The 25,918-nt window shown below is 41.7% G+C and overlaps 1 protein-coding gene across 1 annotated transcript in view; it reads right to left on the reverse strand.

Annotated features, from left to right (window-relative positions):
* The window catches only part of wdfy3 (WD repeat and FYVE domain containing 3), a 405,362-nt gene that overhangs the window by 276,388 nt on the left and 103,056 nt on the right, over window positions 1-25,918 (reverse strand). The window contains exons 4-7 of the mRNA XM_078543892.1: window positions 23,185-23,294; window positions 10,218-10,379; window positions 6,074-6,266; window positions 2,269-2,455 (exon numbers count right to left, since the gene is read on the reverse strand). Of these exons, the coding sequence (XP_078400018.1) occupies window positions 2,269-2,455; window positions 6,074-6,266; window positions 10,218-10,379; window positions 23,185-23,294 (652 nt within the window). The remainder of the gene's footprint in view (window positions 1-2,268; window positions 2,456-6,073; window positions 6,267-10,217; window positions 10,380-23,184; window positions 23,295-25,918) is intronic.

Raw genomic sequence — 25,918 nt, forward strand, 5'->3', positions numbered from 1 at the left:
CTCCCTTTTTTAATAATGGGACAACATTAGCAGTCCTCTGGCACCTCACCTGTGGATTTGAAAATTACTGCTAGGGCCCCTGATATCACTTCCCTTGCCTCTCTCAACAGCCTGGGATACATCTCTCCTCGACCTGCAGATTTATTCACTTTTAAGGCTGGTAAACCCGCTTGTACCTCCTCTCTATGCTAATTTTCTCTAATATTTCACAGTCCTCGACCTTGATGTCTATGCCTGCATAGTCCTTTTCCATTGTGAAGACCAACTCAAAATATTCATTGAGGGCTAGTTCTGTTGGGGAGTATTTAAACTAGTGTGGCGGAGGATGGGATCCCAGGAGTAGGATCAGATAGGTCAGATTCAGATCAGAAAAATGGAGGCAGAACATTAGCTAGGGACGTTGTGATAGACATGGAGTTACAGGAGAAGCAAAGTTTAAAAAGTGTCCAGCAAGGGAAATTGACAGGGTTAAACTGTTTATACTTCAATGCAAAGAGTATTACAAACAAGGTAGATGAGTTAAGAGCACAGGTAGACACATGGCAGCAGGATGTCATTGCTATAACGGAGACCTGGCTAAAGGAAGGACAAAACTGGCAGCTTAATATCCCTGGTTATAGGGTCTTCAGACACGATAGAGTAGGAGATAAAAAAAGAGGGGGGTAGCACTAATGGTTAAAGAATCAATTCCAATTGTGAGAAGGGATGATATACTAAATGGGTCAACAAACGAGGCTTTATGGATTGAGCTTAGAAATAAAAAAGGGGCAGTCACACTACTGGGAGTATACTACAGACCCCCAAATAGTGAAAGGGAGATAGAAGAACAAATATGTAGGCAAATTTCTGCTTCTAAGAACAAGAGGGCAATAATAGTAGGAGACTTCAACTATCCTAATATCAACTGGGATTCAAACAATATAAGGGGCACTGAGGGAGAAAGATTCATGCAGTGTGTCCAGGAAAACTTTTTCAACCAATTAGTGACAAACCCAACGAGAGGAGATGCAATTCTAGACCTAGTCTTGGGGAACGAAGAAGGGCAAGTGGGTGAAGTGACAGTTGGCGACCATATCGGGGACAGTGATCACAATTCAGTTAGATTTAGCATTACCATGGAATTGCCTTTTTATTCTTCTGACCAAAATGGATAACCTCATACTTATCCACGTTAAACTCCATCTGCCAATTCAAACTAATCGGTCCTCCAGCAAACGTCAAAACAAGTCGTTTAGGCCAGCTACCTTTTTTTTAGTCATTCACGGGATGTGGGCTTCGCTGGCTGGGCCAGCATTTATTGTCCATCCCTAGTTGCCCTTGAGAAGGTGGTGGTGAGCTACCACCTTGAACTGCTGCAGTCCATGTGTTGTAAGTACACCCACAGTGCTGTTAGGAAGGGGGTTCCAGGATTTTAACCCAGCAACAGTGAAGGAACAGCGATATATTTCCAAATCAGGATGGTAATATTGGATTCTTCAACTTTTCAGCCTTTTTTCCTTTTCTGAATTTTGCTCAGCCTTTTTTCATCTGGCTAGGTCCCTTGACTCTGTTCAGTCAGGTCTGGCAATGGACCTCCACTTGCCTTGGAAGAGTCCTTCAGCCTCCACATCTGCAATGCAGCTTATTTTTTAGGCGATCTCCAACTGTCTTCAATTTAGGCACTCCACTCAGGTCAGGCTTCAGTTTCTTCAGTTCTTCATGCTTTGAGATACTGTGCTCCTTCGCTGGGATTTTGGGGTCCATCCTTCACTGCCACCACGTTGTAAGGTTGTTTGGTCTCTCACTGAGGTGTGGAGGCTTGTATAGTTAAATATAAACCATTTATTGGTGACCCATAACTATATACATCTCCTAGGTACAGCCCTGCATGGGTGCTGTCTCCTTCCAGGCTCTACACATAGTCTATCATGTGACTCTCTACATCATACCGTGGGCTGTAATATTTCCAGTCCCACATTAACTCTTGCTCTGCCCAAACACCCTTGTACTACATAAACCACTGCTTCTCTCAAATCCACCATACCTACTCTCCCAGAATTCTTTACAATTGAGTTTTGGTTCAAAATATTTTACTCTCTAGCGCAAAAAACAAAGCTGGGCGTACCTGTTAAAACTTAATGGCATTTATGCTCATATAGCTTAAAATAGAAACAGTGATCACAGTACACAATTACACAGTTAACCAGATGTAGTATTCTTAAAACTATGGTGCTACCAAAACTAATGACAATGCGTGGACAAAAAACAATAATTATGCCATGAACTTACCTGAGCAGAAGATCACAGAGGAATTGGTAACCTTGGCAGGACCTAAAATCATCTAAGAGAACCTGCGATATATCACTGGAGTCTTTAAGGAAGCAGGACAGCCCAGCAAACATTTCAACAATTTCCAGGGGTAAAAGATCTTCTGATTGTTGCATGTTCTGAATGCAAGTGGCAACACATTCTTTATCTATAAAAAAGATCAGTATAAACAGCTTGGAAAGTTGCTATTGTACATTCCCTCTATAAATTCTTTTCTCGGAGCTTTCAGGAGAAAAGCATGCAGGTCTGAACAATTGTTTTTAAACTTCATGCAGACTCTTCAAGCAGCATTAATCTAATTCAAATTAAAATATAACTCTTAGAATTAAAAAATAGGTTGCCATTATCTGGACCTGTTATTTAATGCAGGCAATCTCAAAATCTTTTAAGCTAGGCAACTGATCTAAAAGCAAGTATTTAAAGGGGCTGTATTTAAAAGTTACCACCAGCGTTGTTTGTAACCCAATAGACATAGGTATTTTCCCCCACTAGAGGTTTTTTGTAAAATATGTTTTCAGTCATACTTTACTGCAAAGAATAAAATCAATTTCAACAAGATGAGATATACTTCTTTGTAGAAAGATCAATAAAATTAGTCACCACCTTCCATTACAAATTCAATTCTGTAATATTTTCCAATTTAAAAATAAGTTAGGGTTACAAAAATATCTTTGACATCTAGTTATGACAAGGGCACGTGGATTACTAAATTGCTTATCAAACATTAGCGATATTGTTTAGCAAAAATGCCTTCATTTAAGGTATAACTCATACTAAACTATTGCTGAAGTTAAATGGAAGATTTTTACATATTTTCAGCACTCACTTACTTACTCTTCATGAAGTGCAAAATGCATCCACTATTGGGTAATTCATAATAACTTTGATGCAAATTGTCCAAATGATGAACTGTAGATTATGTCATAGGTTACAAAAGTAGGGAGGTCATGTTGGACTTGTATAGAACCTTGGTGAGTCCACAGCTGGAGTACTGTGTGCAGTTCTGGTCGCCACATTATAGGAAGGATGTGTTGCACTGGAGGGGGTGCAGAGGAGATTCACCAGGATGTTGCCTGGGATGAAACATTTAAGTTATGAAGAGAGGCTGGATAGGCTTGGGTTGTTTTCGTTGGAGTAGAGAAGACTGAGGGGCGACCTGATCGAGGTGTACAAGATTATGAGGGGCATGGACAGGGTGGATAGGGAGCAGCTGTTCCTCTTAGTTGAAGGGTCAGTCACAAGGGGACACAAGTTCAAGGTGAGGGGCAGGAGGTTTAGGGGAGATGTGAGGAAAATTTTTTTTACCCAGAAGGTGGTGTCGGTCTGGAATGCGCTGCCTGGGAGGGTGGTGGAGGTGGGTTGCCTCACATCCTTTAAAAAGTGCCTGGATGAGCACTTGGCACGTCATAACATTCAAGGCTATGGGCCAAGTGCTGGTAAATGGGATTAGGTAGGTAGGTCAAGTGTTTCTCACGTGTCGGTGCAGACTCGATGAGCCGAAGGGCCTCTTCTGCACTGTGATTCTGGATAATCTGTGGCTGTGACACTGCAGCGATTAATGCTGATATGAGCTCATTAGCATGCAAAAAGGATGAGCATTCAGTATCTGCATCAACAGTTTCTGTCAATGTAAAAAATAGGAAGGATGTGAAAGGTTTTGAGAGGGTGGAGAAAAGATTTAGGAGCATGTTTCCAGGAATGAGGGACTTCAGTTACATGGACAGATATGGTTACTAGGACAGGGCTGTGGAGTGGGGCCAGCTAATTTGCTCTTATCATGAGCCAGCATGGAAATGATAGGCTAATTGGAAGCCTCCTGAGCTGCAACTATCCTACAACTCTGGAAAGGTATAGACCCCTTGGGCTGTATGGCTCACAATAAATGTATGCATTGAATACTAATTGTATTATAATTGTATTGAAGCACCTCAGAGTGCAACATGATGTATGTTGATAACTCCAATACCATTGCACTGTCTGTCTGTAACGACCATATTGAAATGATTGTAATATTCATTGATTGTACTGAAGCACCTCGTGATCCATGTGTAAAAGTTGAATCTGATTGCACCTTTTGTGATGGCGATTTAGAAATGTTTTGTAATGTTCTTTCAGATATTTTATGAATAAAGTATATTTTTCAGAAAAACAAACTATTCTACAATTCTGCAGCAGAGAGACCTGGGGTTGTAAGTACACAAGTCTTTGAAAATGTTAGGCAAAGTTGAGAAGGCTGTACTTTTTTTTACTTCCATCACAGAATGAGAGTATCAGTGGCAAGGCTAGAATTCATAGCCCATCCCTAACTGCCCTCAAGAAGGTGATGGTGACCTGCCTTAACACCCGAGTGGCTTGTCAGGCCACTTCAGTGCGTTAAGAGTCAAATACGTTGCTGAGGATCTGGAGTCACATAGGCCAGACCGAGCAAGGCTTCCTTTCCAAAAGGACATCAGTGAACTAGATGGATTTTTTTTTTACAGGAATCCAGTAGTTATGTGGTTACCATCACTGATGCCAGCTTTTTATTCAAGTTTAAGTTCCCCGCCTGCCATGGTGGAAATTGAACTCATGTCTCTGGATCCTTCATCCAGGCTTCTAGATTACTAATCCAGGAACATAATCACTATGCTACTATTCCCAATGTTATAATGGTATATGGAATCCTTGACTTTATAAATTGAAGCATCAAGTAGCAAAGCAAGGAAGTTATACTGAGCCTTTATATGTCACTAGTTAGGACATAACTGGAGTAAATTGGCCAATTCTGCTCACCACACTTTAGGAAGGGATGCTAAGCCTTAGAGTGCAGAGGAAATTTACTAGAATGGCACCAGCGATGCAAAGTCTTCAATTATGTGGAGAGAGAGAAACTGAATTTGTTCTCCTTAGAGCAAAGAAAGTCAAGAGGAGATTTAGTAAAGGTATTCATAATCTTGAAGCGTTTTGATAGAGTAAATAAGGAGAAACTGTTTACACTATCATGAGCAAGATTAAAGATAACTAGCAAAACAACCAGAGCCAAGTTGAGAATTTCTTTTTATGTAGTGAATTATGATCTCAACTGCACTGACTGACAGGGTGGTGGAAACAAATTTGATAATAACTTTCAAAAGGGAATTGGATAAATATTTAATGGGGGAAAAAATGCTAGGCTATAAGGAAATGTCAGGGGAGTTGGACTAATTAGACAGCTCTTTCTATAGAGATGATAGGCCAAATTACTTCTTTCAGTGTTGTAGCATCCTATGATTTCAAGGAGATCTGATGATAAATGTAGCCAGTAATATTTGAAGACAAATCGCTAATTCAGTGCCTAATGTTTGTCAAGACTGGTATAAAAACAGTCTTATATGTTAAGTAGTTAAACATTCAATATGTATTGGAGCAAAGAGGGGATCTAAGAGTAAGTGTAATCAGGAACAAGGAGAATTAGTATTAGGAGCATAAAGGAAGAAGTTAAAAGGCTTTTCATATGCAAGGGTCATCCACATGTAGAAAGCATTACTTATAAGTGGTAACTGAAACAAAGTAAATTATGATATTTAAAAAATAAGTTAAAACTTCAAGAAAAATATTAAAGGTCAGTGAAAAAAAAGCAGCGAAATGCAATTAGTGTAGATAGCCGATATGGAGGTGGCACTGGCTTGATTGAATGGCCTTCTTCTGTGCTGAACATTTTAAGATTGTTTGACAGTCAACACTCTGCTGTCAGTACAAAAACAAATGCAAAGGATAATGGTGATGGAAGGAAGCTACAGGTACCTACCATGAATGTACTTGACAACATTGAGACTGAGCCCATGCCGAGATATGGTCATCAATACCTCTCCTGCACTCTTTCTCCAGAGGATATTATGGGGTGGACACCAGGAGGTTATGGCGCTGAACAGAAGTTGGAGATCATCTTTCTGGGCTAGCTCTTCTGCTGGTGACACATATTTGCAGAGTTTCACCAAGATCTAAAAATAAAACAAGATTTATGAACTAAAACGCCAAACCCACTGACCATATTTACTTTATATAATGTTAGTGAACTTATCAGCCTTCGGACAACTATGTTAATTTTTCGGAACAACTGGTTTATGAATGCTTGCAAAAAACTGAGTAATCCTACGGTCAACAAATATCATTCACAATAATGGTATTATTTTTGAATTACTGCTTTATCAAGAAAGTACTACAATTGTAAATAAAACACAATTTGCTAATTGTTTCTATGAGAGCAGCATTCATTTTGGACATAAGATTGAAAATAGCCCAGTGGTGCAGCAGTGTTGAAACTACAGACTTGACTAAAACAGGAACAAATTGATTTAAAAAGATTTCAAAATAAATCTAGCCAGCAGTACCTAATTTCTGCCATGACTGCTCCCTGGAGATCTCAAGTTATAAATAGATCCAATATTTGGCAGTATACTCTCAATGCAAAAATTAAATGAAAAAGTACTGTTTTTGAATTATTTTGCATGGGAGAAGCTAAATCAAATGTAATATTCATAAGTTCAAAAGATCACCATCTAGGCAGAATCATATGACCACACATTGATGAATCCAAATTCTTCAAAGTTTTCCCAAGTAAAATAGTTGCATCTAAATTTCAATTCAAAATCCATATAAACTATATTGTAATTTTTATGTTAAATTTATAGAAAGTATATTTTCCCTGAAAGCATGAACCGGCTGTCTTTAAGATATATACTTGTTTGTCATTTTTGAAGGATAAGAATTATTTTTTTTCTTCAATTCTCCGGCTCTCAATCTACACACCCGAGTCAAGAACATGTTTGCAACATTCCACCAATGCCACTCTGAGCTGTTTATAAATGAGGCATGCAAGGCTCACCTGACATAACTTTTCCTTTAATTTTAACCACAGAAGGGAAAGGATGGCACCTGGCATTGGGAACCAATCCATATGGGGATGAATCACATATCTCTTAATGCATGATTTAGCTTGCTGAGGATAGTGTTCTGAAGCATTAAAAATCACAGGTTGGAGCTTGGGGGGTTGTGTGGGGAGGGGGAGGGTGGCGGAGGGGGTGTGGGTGGCAGATTAGATATTGGCACTTCCACTTCTAGACCAAACTAATGGTATAAAAATTTCATCTGTCTCAAAGTTAATTAAACAAAGATCCTGCTCGTTCCAGACACACTTTTGCAATATTTTCTGAACGCTTGGCTGGCAACTATGTTGGTTTCACAAATAGGTGTTTTTATATATCTTACAAAATTTTAAATGGAGAGAAGATCATTTATATATTAAAAACTAAAACAATGGAGAGTTGTAAGAAGTTTTTGGGGTACCAGAACCAACACAATTATGATATTTTTGTATCTTTATGTCAATCCATTTAGCCTCGTTATAACACTGTCAGAAATGGAAGGGCATAAGAAATGAATGTATTTGACATTAAAATACATTTTTAATCAGCAAATTATGTGGCATCACAATAACTGGCGTCACATTTGATCACAAGATGAGCTTCGACTTCATATTCGTGTCATCACTAAGACTGTCTATTTCCACCTCTGTAACATCGCTCGATTTCTCCCCATCCCAGCTCAACTGCTGCTGAAACCCTCATTGATACTCTTGTTACCTCTAGACTCAACTATTCCAATGCAGTTCTGGCTGGTCTCGCACATTCTACCCTACTTTAACTTGAGGCCATCCAAAACTCTGTTACCTCTGTCTTAACTCGCACAAAGTCCCATTCCCCTACTACCCCTGCACTTGAACTACACTGGCTCCCAGTCAAGCGATGTCTTGATTTTAAGGTTCTCATCATTGTTTTCAAATTCCTCCATGGTCTTGTCACTCCATATCTCTGTAATCGCTTCCGACCCCAAAATCCTGTGAGATATCTGTGTTTCTCTAATTCTGGCATCTTGTGCATTTCCAATTATAACTGCTCCATCATTGGTGGCTTCAGTTACCTAGGCCCCATGCTCTGGAATTTCCTCCTTACACACCTTCACCACTCCTTTAAGACACATTTTAAAACCAGCCTCTTTGACCAGGCTTCTGATCATCTGACCTAAGGGACAGAATTTAACAGGCCACTGTGGGCAGGTTTGCGGGAGGCCAGGGAGGGCGGTAAAATTAGCCACTAGCCTTCCTGTCGCCCTCCCACCCACCTCCAGCCTGTCCATAATTTTATAGGGATATGGGGGCGAGGCCTAGGATGGCCAACTAATAGCCACTCAAGGGGTGTTTCCCACCCCAGCCTCAATTTTGCTTCCTCTGGAATCCGCTCCCCAAAGATGGGGGCCCTTTGGTGCTCTCATCCTGCCTGCCCTTCAAATCTCGTCCCCAACCTCCAGCCTCATCACCCTGTCATTATACCCCAGCCTTCCCTGTATACTAGGGTTCCGGCACTTTGATTCATGGGACTGCTTGTGGCCAGACAATCAGATTGCTCAGCAGCTCTGTGAGGTGGGGCTTCCTCCCAAGTGAGAGGCAGAAGTCTTGCCTCCAGCCAATTTACACTCCTCAGAGCTTTAAATAGCTGTGGGGCAGCCCTAATTGATGGGGAGACATTCCCCGTTGACTTCTCTGGTGGTAAGGTGGAAACACTGCCATCTTAAAAATTGTATCTAATATTCCCTTGTGCTTTACCATGCTTCTGTGAAGCATCCTGGAATGTGTCATTACATTGAAGGTGTTATATAAACATAAGTTGTTCTTGTAGTACAACCACTAATTAAGGATCACTGTTCAACTCAGATCAGTTTAATAATTACCTCTGCCACTGATTGTTAGTCTGTCTGTAAACAATATACCTCAAAAACTAATGGACAGCAGATAGGGTATGGCCCAAGGAAGAACATACGAACATATACATACGAATGAGGAGGAGTAGGCCACTCGGCCCCTCAAGCCTGCTCTGCCATTCAATAAGATCATGGCTGATCTGATTTTAACCACATATTCCAGCCTACCCCCAATAACCTTTTACCCTTTGCTTATCAAGAATTTAACTACTTCTGCCTTAAAGATATTCAGAGGCTCTGCCTCAACGACCTTTTGAGGAAGAGAATTCCACACTCTCTCAACCCTCAGAGAAAACAAATTTCCTCATCTCTGTCCTAAATGGGTGACCGCTTATTTTGAAACAGTGACCCCTAGTTCTAGGTTCTCCCACAAGAGGAAATATCCTTTCCACATTCGCCCTGTCAAGTCCCCTCAGGACCTTATATGTTTCAATCAAGTTTCCTAACTCTTCTAAACTCCAGCAGATACAAGCCTAGTTTGTACAGCCTTTCCTTATTAAGATAACTTGCCCATTGCAGGTTATTAATCTAGCAAACCTTCTCTGAACTGCTTCTGGTACATTTACATCCTTCCTTAAATAAGGAGACCAATATTGTACACAGTACCCCAGATGTGGTCTCACCAATGCCCTGTATAACTGATTAGTTTTTGGCAAAGATCCAGATCCTTCAATTCTTTAAAAGATCCATTAACATTTAAAAAAAAAGTAAATTTGCCTATCTCCTAAAGAATGTTGCAGGTTGTTTTATTTAGAAAGTTGATTGTTTTGGGATGTTGTCTCAGCTGCAGTGGTGGAATTTGTTACAGCTGGCAAAATGTGAGCAGAATTTTCAGAGTAGGTTGTTGGATGTGGATTGGCCTGAAGCCTCCTCAGTGAGATGAAGCTCTAAATAAAAAGATTTCTCTTTTCAGCTTTGTAGTTACACATCATCAACCAGGTAGGGAAAAGCCTCAAGGAAGAGCTGCATAACTGTAATAACATTGAGTTCACACAGCGTGGAGGAGATGCTCTGAGTGCCCTCTTACTGAATAGTGAACACTGCCAATAGAAAGCTGGCTATGGGTGAAACCATCACATTAGAAAATTCATTAAGGAATCTCAGGATAAATAGGTTCAAACATAACAGTATTTCACCTGTACAAACACTTTCTGCAAAAGTGCCCGTCGTTCACTAAGTGGTAAATCTGACTGAGCTCCCCCAGGGACATCAGGCACATGTGGAAGATCGAAGAATAAGTAGAGGCATTTAACCAGCGTGGAAGGCAAAGACATTGTAGTCATATAGTCCACAGTTTTCTGTTTTCAAAAAAAGAAAAGAAAATCAGACTATTTTTAATCAACATTTAAATAACATGGTGATCCTCTATCTGGCACTTTCAGTCCCAGAAATTCAAGCACACCTCAAAACACAACTCAACATGCAGCACAAGCAATAAAGCAAATAGCAGCTAACCAAGTCACAGGTCTGAGGTCTCATCAAATTAACTCATTCAATGAAGTCTTGTCATTCCCCAATTATTATATCAAGTTGTCCATCACATACGAACACGTAGTATTCCATATTAAGGAGCAGTAAAACTAAATTGGTCTACATGACTGCACATGGATAAATTGTCTTATGCTGGTCACTCAGAGGGTGGTTCTCATTCACCAATTCACTACTTGTCAAATGCAAGAACTTCAAAAACAAAATTAAAGCTCATACTTGCTATTGATTGGTTTCTACACCGGAGCTTCCACCTATGCTTCATTTTCAAGGTTACCTGTTGAAAACAGAATTTTGGCACTCACTTCGGCCTCCCAGCATCCACCCTCTTGGTATTAAGGCAACTTTATTACACATATGTTCCTCCACCCAAAAATGTCCCAGATTCCTTATGTTGACTAACTCAAAGGTTGGGAGAAAAATTTCCCATGTAAATACAACTCTAAGGCCTGTTATATAGTAAGTGAACAAGAAAATTGGCTTGACCTTTAATTTTCTTTGTTGTTGGGGAAGCATCCTCCCTCCAGCCAAGCAAATCATATTGAAATAAACCTAACAAATGGCAACAATTCAAACCAAATTCTAATTTTTCCCTACTTCAATACTTTCCTTGATTTTCTCAATTTAGTTTGTTTTATTCTAAGTAAATATAGCTACATGAACAGAGGGACGGCCAAGGGATAGAAAGAAAAAATGAACGGTAAATGGGTGTTTTATATAATTGGTAGGATATGAATAGTGCTGTGCACCAGAACTTTGTGTTGATTGCTTTTTTTCAAAAACTTGGCCTGCATTTCTCTCTCCCCACTCTTTAACCTTATTTTTATATTTAATGCTCTTGTATATAAAACCCAGAATCTCAGTTACCTTTTTATGTCCATTTCCATCTTTAGGGGCCAATGCATCTTGCACCCCTGGATATCTTTATACCTCCACTTTGTTAGGAGTTTAATCACTTAGGGTATATTTCCTTCCACTCCTCTTTAACCAGAATAGCCTGATATAATTTCCCTTGTGCCCATTTCAAAATCATTCACACAAATGAAAATGGGATGCACCACCACCACCTGCATACAGCCAATCCTAAAAATATCCAGTTAATGCATCTTTTCAGCAAAATGGATAGTTGGCTGCAAGCTAAAAAGGAGAGATGGGGGTAAGTGATAACTATTTAGAGAAGCAATTTGGGAAGTGGAGTCCCACAAAGATCAGTGCTGGGACCACTTTTGTCCCAAATTTATATTAACAAGTTAGACTTTGGATCAGAAACATAACTTTTAAATTTGCAAACACCACCAAATTTGGAGAGAGGAGAACTGCAACAAATTATAAGAAAATGTTAATAAACTTGGAGAGGGGCATATCTATGTTGAAATTAATTTCCCAATTATAAATGTGAGGTATTACATTTTGGGTTAAAAAAAAAGTCACATCAGCGAGCTGCAAATGCATGAAACAGGCATCCGGTGTGAAGCAGTCAAGGAGCAAAGTCCTGCAAGAGGGTTGAAAGGCAGGAAACTGAAAGAATAGAAGCTCTGCTCTTGGTTGTAGGAGAGGGTGCAAAAAGGTATTAGAATATAAGAACATAAGTAGGAGGAGCATGAACAGACCATTTGGCCCCCTGAGCCTGCTTCACCATTTACTAAGAGCATTGCTGATCTACCCAGCTACACTTTCCCGTGCTATTCCCATATCGCTTTATTCCCTTAGTATCCAAAACTTGATCGTTCTCTGGCTTGAATATGCATCTACAGTTCTCTAGGATACAGAATTCCAAAGGTTCACAATCCTTTGAGTGAAGTATTTTTTTCTCATCCCAGTCCCAAAAGGACAAACCCTTATTATGAAACTGTAACTCCTAGTTTTATACTGCCCAGCCAGGGGAAACATCCACCCAGCATCTACACTGTCAAGCTTATGAATTTTATGGGGAGGATCTTCCGCTCGCCAACGTGTAAAATGACGTGGGATGACGTCGGGCGGAATGCGTCATTTCCATTTTCAGGTCGGTGGGGGGGCAGCCAAGTCAGCTGCGCACCCGCCGACCTGTCAACGACCTATTGAGGACATTTGAAAAGTAATTAACCTCATTAATGGACCTGCCCGTCCAACCTTAGGGTTGGCGGGCAGGATGGGAGCCCCAGTGAGCTCAAGAAAAACATGAAGCCTCATCCACGGGCGGGTGAAGTTTCATGAGGGTTTTTAAAAATTTAATAAAGGTTTCAGTAAAAGTGATGGAAATGTCCCAACTCATGCGACAGTGTCACATGAGGGGACATGTCAGGGAAATGTTATCATTTGCTTACCACTTTTAAATTTGGAGCCGATCTCCCTGAGGCAGCACTTTGCCTCAGGGAGATCTGTGCGCTCTGTTGTGCACATGCACGAAAGAGTACACTCCCAGCTGAGGGAATCCCCTCCGCGCCCACATAGGGAGCACATTGCACTTTCTGGCGGAAGTCACGCTGGGCAGGCCTTAATTGGCCCGCCCACATAAAATGGCAGCGTGCTTCCAATTGGGGGCGCCAATCGTAGGTGCGCCTGCCCATGCCTGCTCTTGCACTTCCCCCCGCAACGGGGGGGGAAATTTTCCCCTATATGTTTCAATGAGATCACCTCTCATTCAATATACACCTAGTCAACTCAATCTCTCCTCCTAGAACAATCCCTGCATCCCAGGAATCAGTCTGATGAACCCTCATTGCACTGTCTCTAACCTTCCTTAGATAAACTGTGTGCAGTTTTGGTATCTTTAACAGTGTATTCTGTTTAAGTCAAGTGAACTATGAAGTATATTCATTTTGTTTATGTCATTGCACATGGTGGAAAGAAGTGCACTCAATTTTAATTATAGCTCTGCATTTTTATCCAATGAGAATAAAGCAGCATAATAAATTCAAATAAAGCCTTGCCAAATCGAATTCTTGATAATTTGGCCTGGCACCAGAGGGACTGAAGACATATAAATGCACAAGTATCACAAGGGGAGACTTTGGTACATACATTTCTGCAAGTTGTAATTGGTGTGTATTGCCATGAAATGGCAGGTAGAAAGCACAATCACAAACATACTAATCGCTTTGATTGTAGCAAAGCCAAATAAGGTAAGTATTTTGTATAGGGAAACCATCCATGTTATTAAAAAAGAAAAATTGATTTTGAGTGGTAAATGCTTCACCCAACAACAGGGAAAGCAACATGCTTGCATTCACTCCTTAGCCAACTCTGGAACTACCATGGGTTTTTTGGCCAACTCTGGACCAATATAGAATCATAGAATGGCACAGGAAGCCCATCATGCCCATGCTGGCAAGAGCATAGTCATAGAGGTCTACAGCACAGAAAAAGGCCCTTCGGCCCATCGAGTCTGCACCGGTCAAACAAGTACCTAACTATTCTAATCCCATTTTCCAGCACTAGGCCCATAGCTTTATATGCCATGGCATTGCAAGTGCACATCCAAATACTTCTTAAACGTTATGAGGGTTTCTGCCTCTACCACCCTTTCAGGCAGTGAGTTCCAGATTCCCACCACTCTCTGAGTAAAAAAAATTCTTCCTCACATCCCCTCTAAACCTCCTGTCCCTTACCTTAAATCTAAGCCCCCTGATTATCGATCCCTCCACCAAGGGGAAAAATTTCTTCCTGTCCACACTATCTATGCCCCTCATAATTTTATATGCCTCAATCATGTCCCCCCTCAATCTCCTCTACTCCAAGGAAAATAACCCCAGCCTATCCAATCTCGCCTCATAACTAAAACTCTCCAGCCCCGGTAAATCTCCCCTGCACTCTCTCTAGTGCAATCACATTCTTCCTATAATGCAGATTCCAGAACTGCACGCAATACTCTAGCTGTGGCCTAACCAGCGTTTTATACAGTTCCAGCATAACCTCCTTGCTCTTATATTCTATGCCTTAGCTAATAAAGGGAAGTATCCCATATGCCTTCTTAACCACCTTATCTGTCTGTACCACTGCCTTAAGGGACCGGTGGACAAGCACACCAAGGTCCCTCTGATCCTTGGTACTTCCCAGGGTCCTACCATTCATCGTGTATTCCTGTGCCTTGTTTGTCTTGCCTGAGTGCATCACCTCACACTTAGCTGGATTAAATTTCATTTGCGACTGACCAGCCCATCTATATCCTCCTGTAATCTAAGGCTATCCTCCTTACTATTTACCACACCACCAATTTTCATGTCATCCACGAATTTACTGACCAACCCTCCTACATTCAAGTCTAAATCGTTTATATATACCACAAACAGCAAGCGACCCAACACCGATCCCTATGGAAGCCCACTGGACACAGGCATCCAGTCACAAAAACACCCCTCGACCATCACCCTCTGCTTCCTGCCACTCAGCCAATTCTGGATCTAATTTGCCAAATTGCCTTCGATCCCATGGGCTCTTACCTTCGTTATCAGTCTCCCATGCGGACCTTATCAAAAACCTTACTGAAGTCCAAGTAGCCTACATGAAATGCATTGCCCTCATCTACACACCTGGTCACCTCTTCGAAAAATTCAACCAAATTGGTCAGATGTGACCTCCCCTTAACAAAACCATGCTGACTGTCCTTGGTTAATCCCTGCCTCTCCAAGTGTAGATTAATTCTGTCCCTCAAAATTGCTTCCAATAGTTTCCCCACCACTGATGTTAGATTGACTGGCCTGTAGTTCCCTGGTTTATCCCTTCCTCCCTTCTTGAATAACTGTACCACATTGGCTGTTCTCCAGTCCTCTGGCACCTCTCCTGTGGTCAGAGAGGTATTGAAAATTATTGCCAGTGCCCCTATCTCCTCCCTTGCCTCACTCAACAGCCTGGGATACATTTCATCCGGGTCTGGAGATTTATCTACTTTTAAGCCTGCCGGAACTTCCTCCCTTTCTATGCTAATTTCTTTAATTATATCACAGTCCTATGCCTGATTTCCATACTCACGTCGTTCCCCTCACTTGTGAACACCGACACAAAGTATTCATTTAGAACCCTACCTACATCTCCCGGCTCCACACACGAATTACCACTATGGTCCTTAATGGGCCCTACTCTTTCCCTAGTTATCCTCTTGCTCTTAATGTACTTGTAAAATGGCTTTGGATTTTCCTTTATTTTACCTGCCAATGATTTTTCATGCCCCCTTTTTCCTCTCCTAATTTCCATTTTAAGTTCCCCCCTACACATTCTGTACTCCTCTAGGGCTTCTGTTGTTTTGAGCCCTTGGTATCTGCTATAAGCCTCCCTTCTTCTCTTTATCCAATCCTGCACATCCCTCGACATCCAGGGTTCCCTGGATTTGTTGGTCCCACCCTTTGTCTTTACTGGAATATGTTGGCCCTGTACTCTCCCTATTTCCTTCTTGAATGAGTCCCACTGCTCTGACGCAGATTTACCTAAAAGTAGCTGCTCTCAGTCCACTCTGGCCAAAACATATCTGATCTTATTAAAATCGGCCTTCCCCTAATTTAGAACTCAGATTTCTGGCCCATCCTTGTCCTTTTCCATAACAACCTTGAATCTAATGGAGTTATGATCACTATCTGCAAAATGTTCCCCTACTGATACCTCTACCACTTGCCTGGCTTCATTCCCTAAAATTAAGTCCGGGACCTCTCTTTTAGGACCTTCTACGTACTGATTTAAAAAGCTCTCCTGGATGCATTTTAAAAATTCCACTCCCTCTAAACCTATCACACTATGAGTAACCCAGTTAATGTTGGGGAAGTTGAAATCCCCCACTATTACTACCCTATTATTTTTACACTTCTCTTTGCCTACATATTTGCTCTTCTATTTCTCTATGGTTGTTTGGGGGCCTATAGTACACTCCCAGCAATATGATTGCTTCTTTTTAGTTTTTAAGTTCTACTCATATGGCTTCATTTGAAGAGCCTTCTAAGATGTCATCCCTCCTTACTGCAGTAATTGATCCCTTGATCAATATTGCAATACCCCCTCCTCTTTTACATCCTTCCCTGTCTCACCTGAAGACCCTATATCCTAGAATATTGAGCTGCCAATCCTGTCCCTCTCTCAACAGCAACAACATCATACTTCCATGTGTTAATTTGTGCCCTCAACTCATCTGCCTTATTCGTCAGACTCCTTGCATTAAAATAAATACCATCCAACCTTGCCAAACTCCCTTGTGCCTTAACTGGCCTATAATTTCTATGCCTTCCAGACTCATTTGCTCTCTCTTCTAATTTTGGCTGTGGCATCTCCCCCTGCTGAACCTCCTCTCAGGATCCCATCCCCCTGCCAAATTAGTTTAAACCCTCCCCAATAGTACTAGCAAACCTCCCCGCAAGGATGTAGGTCCCGTTCCAGTTCAGGTGCAACCCATCTGCCTTGTACTGGTCCCACCACCCCCAGAAACGGTCCTAATGTCCCAGAAATCTAAAGCCCCCCCCTCCTGCACCATCTCTCCAGCCACCTATTCATCTGGACTAACCTATTTCTATACTCACTAGCATGTGGCACTGGAAGTAATCCAGAGGTTACTACCATTGAGGTCCTGTTTTTTAATCTGCTTCCTAGCTCTCTAAATTCTGCTTGCAGGATCTCATCCCTCTTTCTACTTATGTCTTTGGTACCAATATGTACCACGATCTCTGTCTGTTTGCCTTCCCCCTTTCGAATGCCCTGCAGTCGTTCAGTGACATCCTTGACCCTGGCACCAGGGAGGCAACATACCATCCTGGAGTCACGTCTACGGCCGCAGAAACGCCTGTCTGTTCCAAACTCAACTAATTGCACAAATCCACCATTGCCACATAGCCCTATTCTATTCAGATCATTATCCAATTCTTTTTTGAAAACCATGCATGAATATGCCTCCAGAACATTGTCAAGCAGTGCATTCCAGATTCTAAGCATTCACTGTGTAAAAATGATTTTTTGTCATGTTGCTTATGCTTCTTCTGTCAACTACCTTAAGTCAGTGTCCTATTGTTCTCGACCTACTGCCAGCAGGAAACATTTCTCCCAATCCACTCTGTCTAGTCCCCTTATGATTTTGAATACCGATACCAAATCTCCACTCATCCGCCTTCCCTCTCAGGAGAGCATCCAGCTTCTCCAATCTATTCACAAGGACCACCTCATCCCTGGAACCATTCTCATAAATCTTTTCTGCTCTCTCCCTAATGCCTTCACATCCATCCAAAAGTGTGATGCCCAGAATAACACACAATACTGCCGTTGAGACCACATCAATCCTTTTTGCAGGCTGACCATAACATCCTTGCTTTTGCACACCATGCTCCTACTTATAAACCCCAGGATCCTGTGTGCTTTATTAACCTCGCTTTCCCAATCTGCCCTGCCACCTTTAACGATTTGTGCACATATACACCCAGGTCCCTTGCTCTTGCACCACCTTTAAAATTGTAGCATTTATTTTATATTGCCTCTCCTCATTCCTCCTGCCAAAATGTATCACTTCAAACTTATTGCATTAAATTTCATGTGCCACATGTCTGCCCATTCCACTAGCATATGTCCTCTTATAATGTAAGTCTATCATTATCGTCCTCACAATTCACAACACTTCCATGTTTTGTCATCTGCAAATTTTGAAATTTTGAGAGGAGACCTCAATTCCAAGTCTAGATCAGTAATTTATATCAAGAAAAGCAGTGGTCCTAATACTGGCCATTGGGAAACCACACAACATACCCTCTTCCAGTCTGAGGGACAACCGTTCGCCATTACTCTGTTTCCTGTCACTCAGCCAACTTTATATCCACACTGCTACTGTCCCTTTTATTCCATGTGTTTTAACTTTGCTGACAAGTCTGTTATGTGGCACTTCATCAAATAACCTTTTGGAAGTCCATGTGCATTGCATCAATCATATTATCCTCTCTGTTACCTCATCAAAAAAATTAATCAACTTAGTTAAACACAATTTGGCTTTAACAAATCTGTGCTGGCTTTTCTTAATTAATCTGCATTTGCCCAAGTGACTCTTAACTTTGTCCCAGATTATCATTTCTAAAAGATTTCCCACCAACAATGTTAAACTGACTGGCCTATAGTTGCTGTGCTTAACCTTGAATCCTTATTTGAACAAGGGCATAACATTTGTAATTATCTGGCACCACCCCTGTATCAAAGGAGGATTGTAAGATTATGACCAGTGCCTCTCCAATTTCCACCTTTACTTTCCTTAGTATTCTCAGATACATCTCATCTGGTCCTGGTGGCTTAGCACTTTTAAACTCAGCCAACCTATCTAATATCTCCTCTTTATTAAATTTTTGCCCATCCAGTACCTCAACTACTTCCTCTTTCAGTATAACCTGGGCAGCAGCATCTTCTTTGGTAAAGACAGATACAAAGTACTCATTTAGTACCTCAGCCACACCCTTTGCCTCCATAAGTAAATCCCTTTTTTGAGCACTCTTTGGCCCCAACTCCTCCTTTTATCATTTTTTTTAACCATTTATATGTCTATAGAAGGGTTTCCTTTTATGCTACCTACCTCATCTTCTCATACACTGTCTTTGCTAGTCTTATTTCTTTTTTTGCTTCCGCTCCAAACTTTCCATAATCAGGCTGGTTCTCACTTGCATTTTTAAACTGACATCTGTCACATGCCCCATCTTACCCTCGATCTCTTTTGTCATCCAGGGAGCTCTGACTTTGTTTGCCTTATCTTTTACCCTCATAGGAATGTACCTCAATTATACCCTATCTCTTCTTTAAAGGCAGCCTATTGCTCAGTTAAACTTTTGTCCACCAAAGTTTGATGCCAATTTTCCTGGACCAGATCCATTCTCACCACATAAGTTCCCCAATTAGTTATTTTTATTCTGGATTGCGTTCTTTGCCCTTTTCCATAGTATCATAAGATTTAGGTTGGCTGTGATCACTGTCCCCTAGACATCCCCTACTGACACTTAACTCACCTCATTCCCAAGAATCAGATCCAGCAAGCCTCCTTCCTCAAGGCAGAAAAATGCTGATCTAGAAAATTTTCCTGAACACTTCATTAACTCTCCCCCTTCACTTTCCATTACACTACAATTATTCCACTCTATATCAGGATAATTAAAGCACCCCATTATAACTATTCTATAATTCTTGCACCTCGCCTTAATTTCCTTACACTGTTCCTCTATATCTTTCCCACTAGTAGGAGGCCTATAGAATATACCTAGTAGTGTAATGGTACCTCTATTGCTACTTAGCTGTAATCAAATAGTTTCAGTCCTTGACATCCTCCCTCAACAGCAATGTAATGTTCTCTTTAATCAATACTGCTACCCCTCCTCCATTCTTTCCTTACCTATTTTGCCTGACCACCTTGTATGCAGGAATACTTAGTGTCCAGTCCTAGCTTTACTTGAGCCAGATCTCTGTTATCGCCACAACATTATATTCCCATGTGCTATCTGTGCCTGCAGCTTACCAATCTTATTTACCACACTCAGTTTGTTACAGCCATGCTCAGTAAACATAGTTTAGACCCTATTACATTCCTTTTTCCACTGTCCTTTCCTAATACCTTATACTATTTCTTACATTAGTGGTATCTACAAGGCACAAGTCAGGAGTGTCATGGAATACTCTTGACTTGCCTGGATGAGTGCGGCTCTGTCACTCCCAATTCTTGTACACCTTGCTTTTTCTCTCTAACGTTACATCCTGGCTCCCACACCCCACCACCCACCCAATATGGACCAAGATCACTGGCAGGTCACCCTGCCCCCTCAGAGTGCTCTGCAGCCAATCAGTGACATCCTTGACCCTGGCACCAAGAAGACAATCTTGGATTTGTGTCTGCAGCAACAGAAGCTGTTTCCCTAACTATTGAATCCCAGATTACTTTCCCAATCTTCCTCCTACTCCCTTGTACAGCTAAGTCAGCTTGGGTGCCATGGATTTGGCTCTGGCTGCACTCCCCAGGGGAACGATTATTCTCATCAGTACTCTCTCTGGTTGCAGAGAGGGGTAAACTCAAGGAACGTCTGCTTTGCCTGCTTGGTCCACCTTGACTGCCTGATGGTCACCCATTCTCTCTGCCTGCATACCTCAAGCCGCAGGGTGACCACATCTATAAAGTCTCAGAGTCACAGCTGCGTTGCAGTGATGCCAGCTATTCCTAAAGCTCTGAAACTGAGAACTCAAACTGCTCCAGCTAAAGGCACTTCCTGCACATGTGGTTATTCAGGACAAGACAAGTGTCCTGGAATTCCCAAACAGAAAAGGATGTGCGCTCCACTGAACTAAAATGCCCTGCTATACTTCTATTTATTAGGAATATTAAGCTTAAGACTTACCAGCTACTCACCAATAAGCTGTTTCCTAATGCTGACATCATGTTATTTTATAGGGGGGTTAAGGTAAAAGTTTTTACTTAACTCATCTATATGCCTCAAATTTTAATTCACTGAAAATTTTAGAACCCTTTAGAATTACTGTCCCCTGGTATGTAAAGTTCACTTTGTTCCCCCTACACCTTTTTTATTATTTCATGGGATATGAGCATCACTGCCAAGGCCAGCATATATTGCTCATCCCTAATTCCCCAAATCGCCTTCTTGAATCTCTGCAGTCCATGTGGTGTAGGTACACCCAGAGTGCTGTTCGGGAGTTCCAGAATTCTGACCCAGTGACAGTGAAGAAACTGTGATATTTAAGTCAGGCCTGTGTGCAGCTTGGAGGGGAACTTGCAGGTGGCGGTGTTACCTTGCGTCTGCCATCCTTGTCCTTCTAGCTGATAGAGGCAGCAGGTTTGGAAGGTGCTGGTGAAGGAGTCTTGGTGAGTTGCTGCAGAGCATCGTGCATAGAATACACATTGCTGCCACTGTGCATCGGTGGTGAAGGGAGTAAATGTTTAAGGTGATGGATGGGGTGGCAATCACGTTTGCTGCTTTGTCTTGGATTGTGTTGAGCTTGAGTATTGTTGGAGCTGCATTCATCCAGGCAAGTGGAGAGTATTCCATCACATTCCTGACTTGTGCCTTGTAGATGGTGGACAGGCATCGGGAAGTCAGGTGGTGAGTTAGTCACCACAGAACTCCCAGCCTCTGACCTGCTCTTATAGCCACAGTATTTATATGGCTGGTCCAGTTCTGTTTCTGGTTAATGGCGATCCCCAGGATGTTGACGGTGGGGGATTTAGCAGTGGTAATGCCATTGAATGTCATGGGGAGATGGTTAGTTTCTTACTTGTTGGAGCTGATCATTGCCTGGCACTTGCGTGGCACAAACACTACTTGTCACTTATTAGCCCAAGCCTGAATGTTGTCCAGGTTTTGCTGCATATGAACAAGGACTGCTTCAGTATCTTGAAAGTCATGAATAGTCTGAACACTGTGCAATCATCAGCAAACATCCCCACTTCTGGCCCTATGATGGAGGGAGGGTCACTGATGAAACAGCTGGAGATGGTTGGACCTAGGACACTACCCTGAGGAACACCTGTAGTAATGTCCTAGGGCTGCGGTCTCTGGCCTCCAACAACCTGAACCATCTTCCGTTGTGCTAGATATAACTCCAATCAGTGGAGACTGTTCACCCTGATTCCCATTGACTCCAGCTTTGCTAGGGCTCCTTGATGCCATACTTGGTCAAATGTTGCCTTGATGTCCAGGGCAGTCATTCTCACTTAAACAGATCTAATGGGCAGGATTTTCATGTTAAGAGGTGGGTAGTGGGAGTGGGAGTCACCCGCCTCGAGAAATGTACCTCAAAAGACACAATTTTCTTTCTGGGGCGTGCATGCAGGAGTCAAGCCTGCCTCTGCTGGAAACAGTTCAAAGGTGGCCACACAGGCCGCCAAGTGTCTAGGCAGGCTGGTTTAAAGACCTGCCCCAGTTCTCGGGGACTTAATCCCAGATACTTTATTCAATATTAGGCCCTCTAGCCTTCACCCCTCACATCTCCTCACTCCCTATGGTTCATCCATACCAACCCATGTCAACCCATACCCACCGACCACCCCCAAATGGTCCCTCATGCCCTCCATACCAACCCATTGCCCTTCACACCTTCTGCCAATCAATACCCCTCCACCCACCCCCACTGGCCCCTCACACCCTCCATGCCAACTCATAGCCAATTCACCCAGTATACATTCTGGACAGAACTAATGAACCCTACAGTAACAATGGCACGTGTAGACAAGCCTAAAAAAAGGCATTGATAACTTTCTTTGAAAAACTGATGTTACTACAACACTATAGAAATGTCAATCAACCGAAACCTTTAAAGTATCAATAGCAGAAACTACAAGGACATGACGCCTCTTTTTCTTGTGTAAATAAACACAGAGCCACTGACAAACTAGATTGAAGAAAAAAGCTGTCAATCCAGCAACGTTATTCCTTGTGTGCACCTGTTTCAACAGACTAATGGATGCTCAGGGTCTGCAACTATCAATATTAAAAACAGATGTTGAATAAAAGAGCATGGAGATATAACCGGCTCCACAACATTTCTGTTTTGTCAACCAAACCAGAACACTGTACACATTTATGATTTAGCAAACTTTGAAGACAATTCTGCAAGATTTATACTTATATAACAACCTTGGATAGGTCCAGCCATAATGATGAATAATCCAACCCTGTTTAAGATTAGGTTTCAACTAACCTGTCCAGAAGATGCCAGCAAGTTGATTGTAGTGAGAAGCATCCAGCCTCTACTTGATTCTTCACTTTGATTAATCTCCAGAAATTGGACAATGGCACGACTGGCTGCCTCTATTGACAGAAGAGGAACCATAAGTAGACATAAGTAACCACTGTGGCAATAACAAAAAGCTTGCTCAAGGGGTAGCTGGAGTTTCATATGAAAACTGTACACAGGATGTCCCACCATTTGATATTTATACTTAGCACAAAAACGGAATGCTAATGTCACGAAATATCACAATTGCGAGTTCTAGAAATGAATTGACCTATCCAAGCACTTTGCTGCACATAAAATGATGCAAATAATTACAGTATGAGATTTTGAAGCAACATAGGAATAAAAAGGTTGAGCCTTCCTGGGAACAAATACAGTGGACTTTTTTGTTGTTGTTACATTACACTACAGAATTGAACAGACACCAGTGCTCAACAGGACCACTGAGGTTGCATTTTCCATTTTTCTAAAAGTTACAATACCTCTTTTCGTCCACATACCTGGTTATGAGGTTAGGACAAAGTAAAAGGCCCATCTGAAACTTATGCTCTTTTCCCTATTCCAACATGAAACATTTGAAAGAAATGTCAAGAGCTGAATGGCATGGTACATTGATCTGCATCATAATGTGATAGAACAAAGATTTAAGGCGTGATATCCTAGGTGGTGAATTCTTTTATAGACTGTCATGAACACTCTAATCACAGAAACTGGTTAATCTTCAAGGACTTAGGACACTCTGGAAGAATATGTGTTTTAGAAGGCACTGCCCCTTAAATGTTTAATATGCAGGATTCTGATTGCTATTCCTGGAAAAAGCATCCTTTTACAAGAAAGGGTAATCTCAACCTCTTGAGCCGGGTGGACAGTGTGCAAAGAGGGGTCACATGGGTTTTATGACTCTGGGAGAAAAACATGCCTGGAAGACTGTGCTTTAAAAGTGGTTTTAGGTTTTGCTTTAAGAGAAGGACCAACTGCTTGAGAAGGAAGACAGCAATCCAGAGCCAGTCCACAGCCAGAAGTGAATATAAGCTGCTCTTGAGATGGTCCACATGCTGGAATAGAGTACCTGTGAGTATTCCATGAGTCTGCCTGAAAAGCAGAACCAGTCATTGATTGTTTCGCGGATCAGTGCCGAGTCCAAACATATAGCCCGGACGCCATTTCAAGAACGCGGCCGTCTATCCCTTGCCTTTGAACCATTCGTTGACTTTTAACCTTTGGCTGAATTCCTCCATTTCTATTTTAATTTCATTGTTTTTGTGTGTATGAGAGACTTACAGTATCTCAAAAGTGTAATCAGTATAATTTCATATTTCACAGTGCTGATAAGCTTTGCCTTTTTACTTGACAAGACTGGTTTTATAATAAACTAAGAAGTTTGTTGTTTATTGAAAGAAGCCTGGTTAAAGTCTCTTTCATTCTGAGTACCAGTAGTGAAGGTAAACAATTGGCCACACTGGTGAGTAAATTAAATTTTAAACTAATGGTATACGACCTATGGAATAGTGTGACTAGATCAACTACGCACTCCTCCTATCCCGCTCATAACATAGATTGGGGGGCTCTTACAGGGTTTGAAAGGCAGACAACGGGTGTTTGCACACGGGCTAATAATTGGTAAAAAAGGATAAAAGGGCAGATACCAGGTTTCTTATACATTAGTGAACCAAAATGGCAATGGAATTTGCTAAGATTTTTCCAGATATGGAAGACTTAACCCCGACTGGTAGCCAAGACTAAATTATTGGAATTGGCATATAAGTTGGAGCTAGAATTAACCGTAAGCGCGAGGAAAGTGGTCATGGTTGAGGTAATAGTGCAGCATTTGAAATTTGGAAGGGATACCAGAGAGAACACGTTCTCCAGGGGGTGAGTCAATTGAATTGGCTAAGATTCAGTTGCAAATGTAAAAACTTGAATTGGTGGCAAAAGAAAAAGAGGTGAAAAAATTTGAATTAGAAAAGAGAAAGCGAATTGGAAATGTGAAAACTTGACCTCCAGAGAGAAACGTTAGCAATGTAGGAAAGAGGGAAGGAACGGGAAAGAGGATGCCAGCTTAAAAGGCTGGAATTAAAAAGAGAGGCCTCAAATGCTGAGGAAGGTTATGATGATGGAAAACCACCTCCAATCCAAAGACCAGTGGGGAGATGTTAAATTTGTACAAGCCCTCCTAAAGTTTGAGGAAAGGATTATAGAGGAATTCTTTATTTTGTTTGAAAAGGTAGCTAAGCAAACGAAGCGGCCAAAAGAAATCTGGACATTGCTCTTACAGAGTAGGTTGGTGGGTAGAGCCCATGAGGTTTATGCATCACTTTCAAAAGAGATTTCTGTGGATGCAGTAAAAAAGGTTATTCTTAGTGCGCATGAATTGGTTCCTGAGGCGTACAGACAGAGATTTTGAAATGCAAGGAAGCAGCCTGGTCAGGCCTCTACTGAATTTGAGAGGGTAAAGCAAAAAAAATTTTGACCATCATATATGGTTAGAAACAACGTATGAGGCTCTTAGGGAAATAATTCTCCTGGAAGAATTTAAAATTTCACTTCCTCCAGCAGTTAGAATCCATGTTGAAGACCAGAGGGTCGCAACAGCTGGACAGGCGGTGGAGATGACTGACGATCGAGTTGGTCCATGAATCTAAACCCTTTTTCCGTCACCCCCACAAACCCGAGGAGCATAGAAGGTAGAAAGGTGAAA

The sequence above is a fragment of the Cetorhinus maximus genome, chromosome 1 (assembly GCF_964194155.1).
Source record: "Cetorhinus maximus chromosome 1, sCetMax3.hap1.1, whole genome shotgun sequence".
Classification (NCBI taxonomy): Eukaryota; Metazoa; Chordata; class Chondrichthyes; order Lamniformes; family Cetorhinidae; genus Cetorhinus; species Cetorhinus maximus.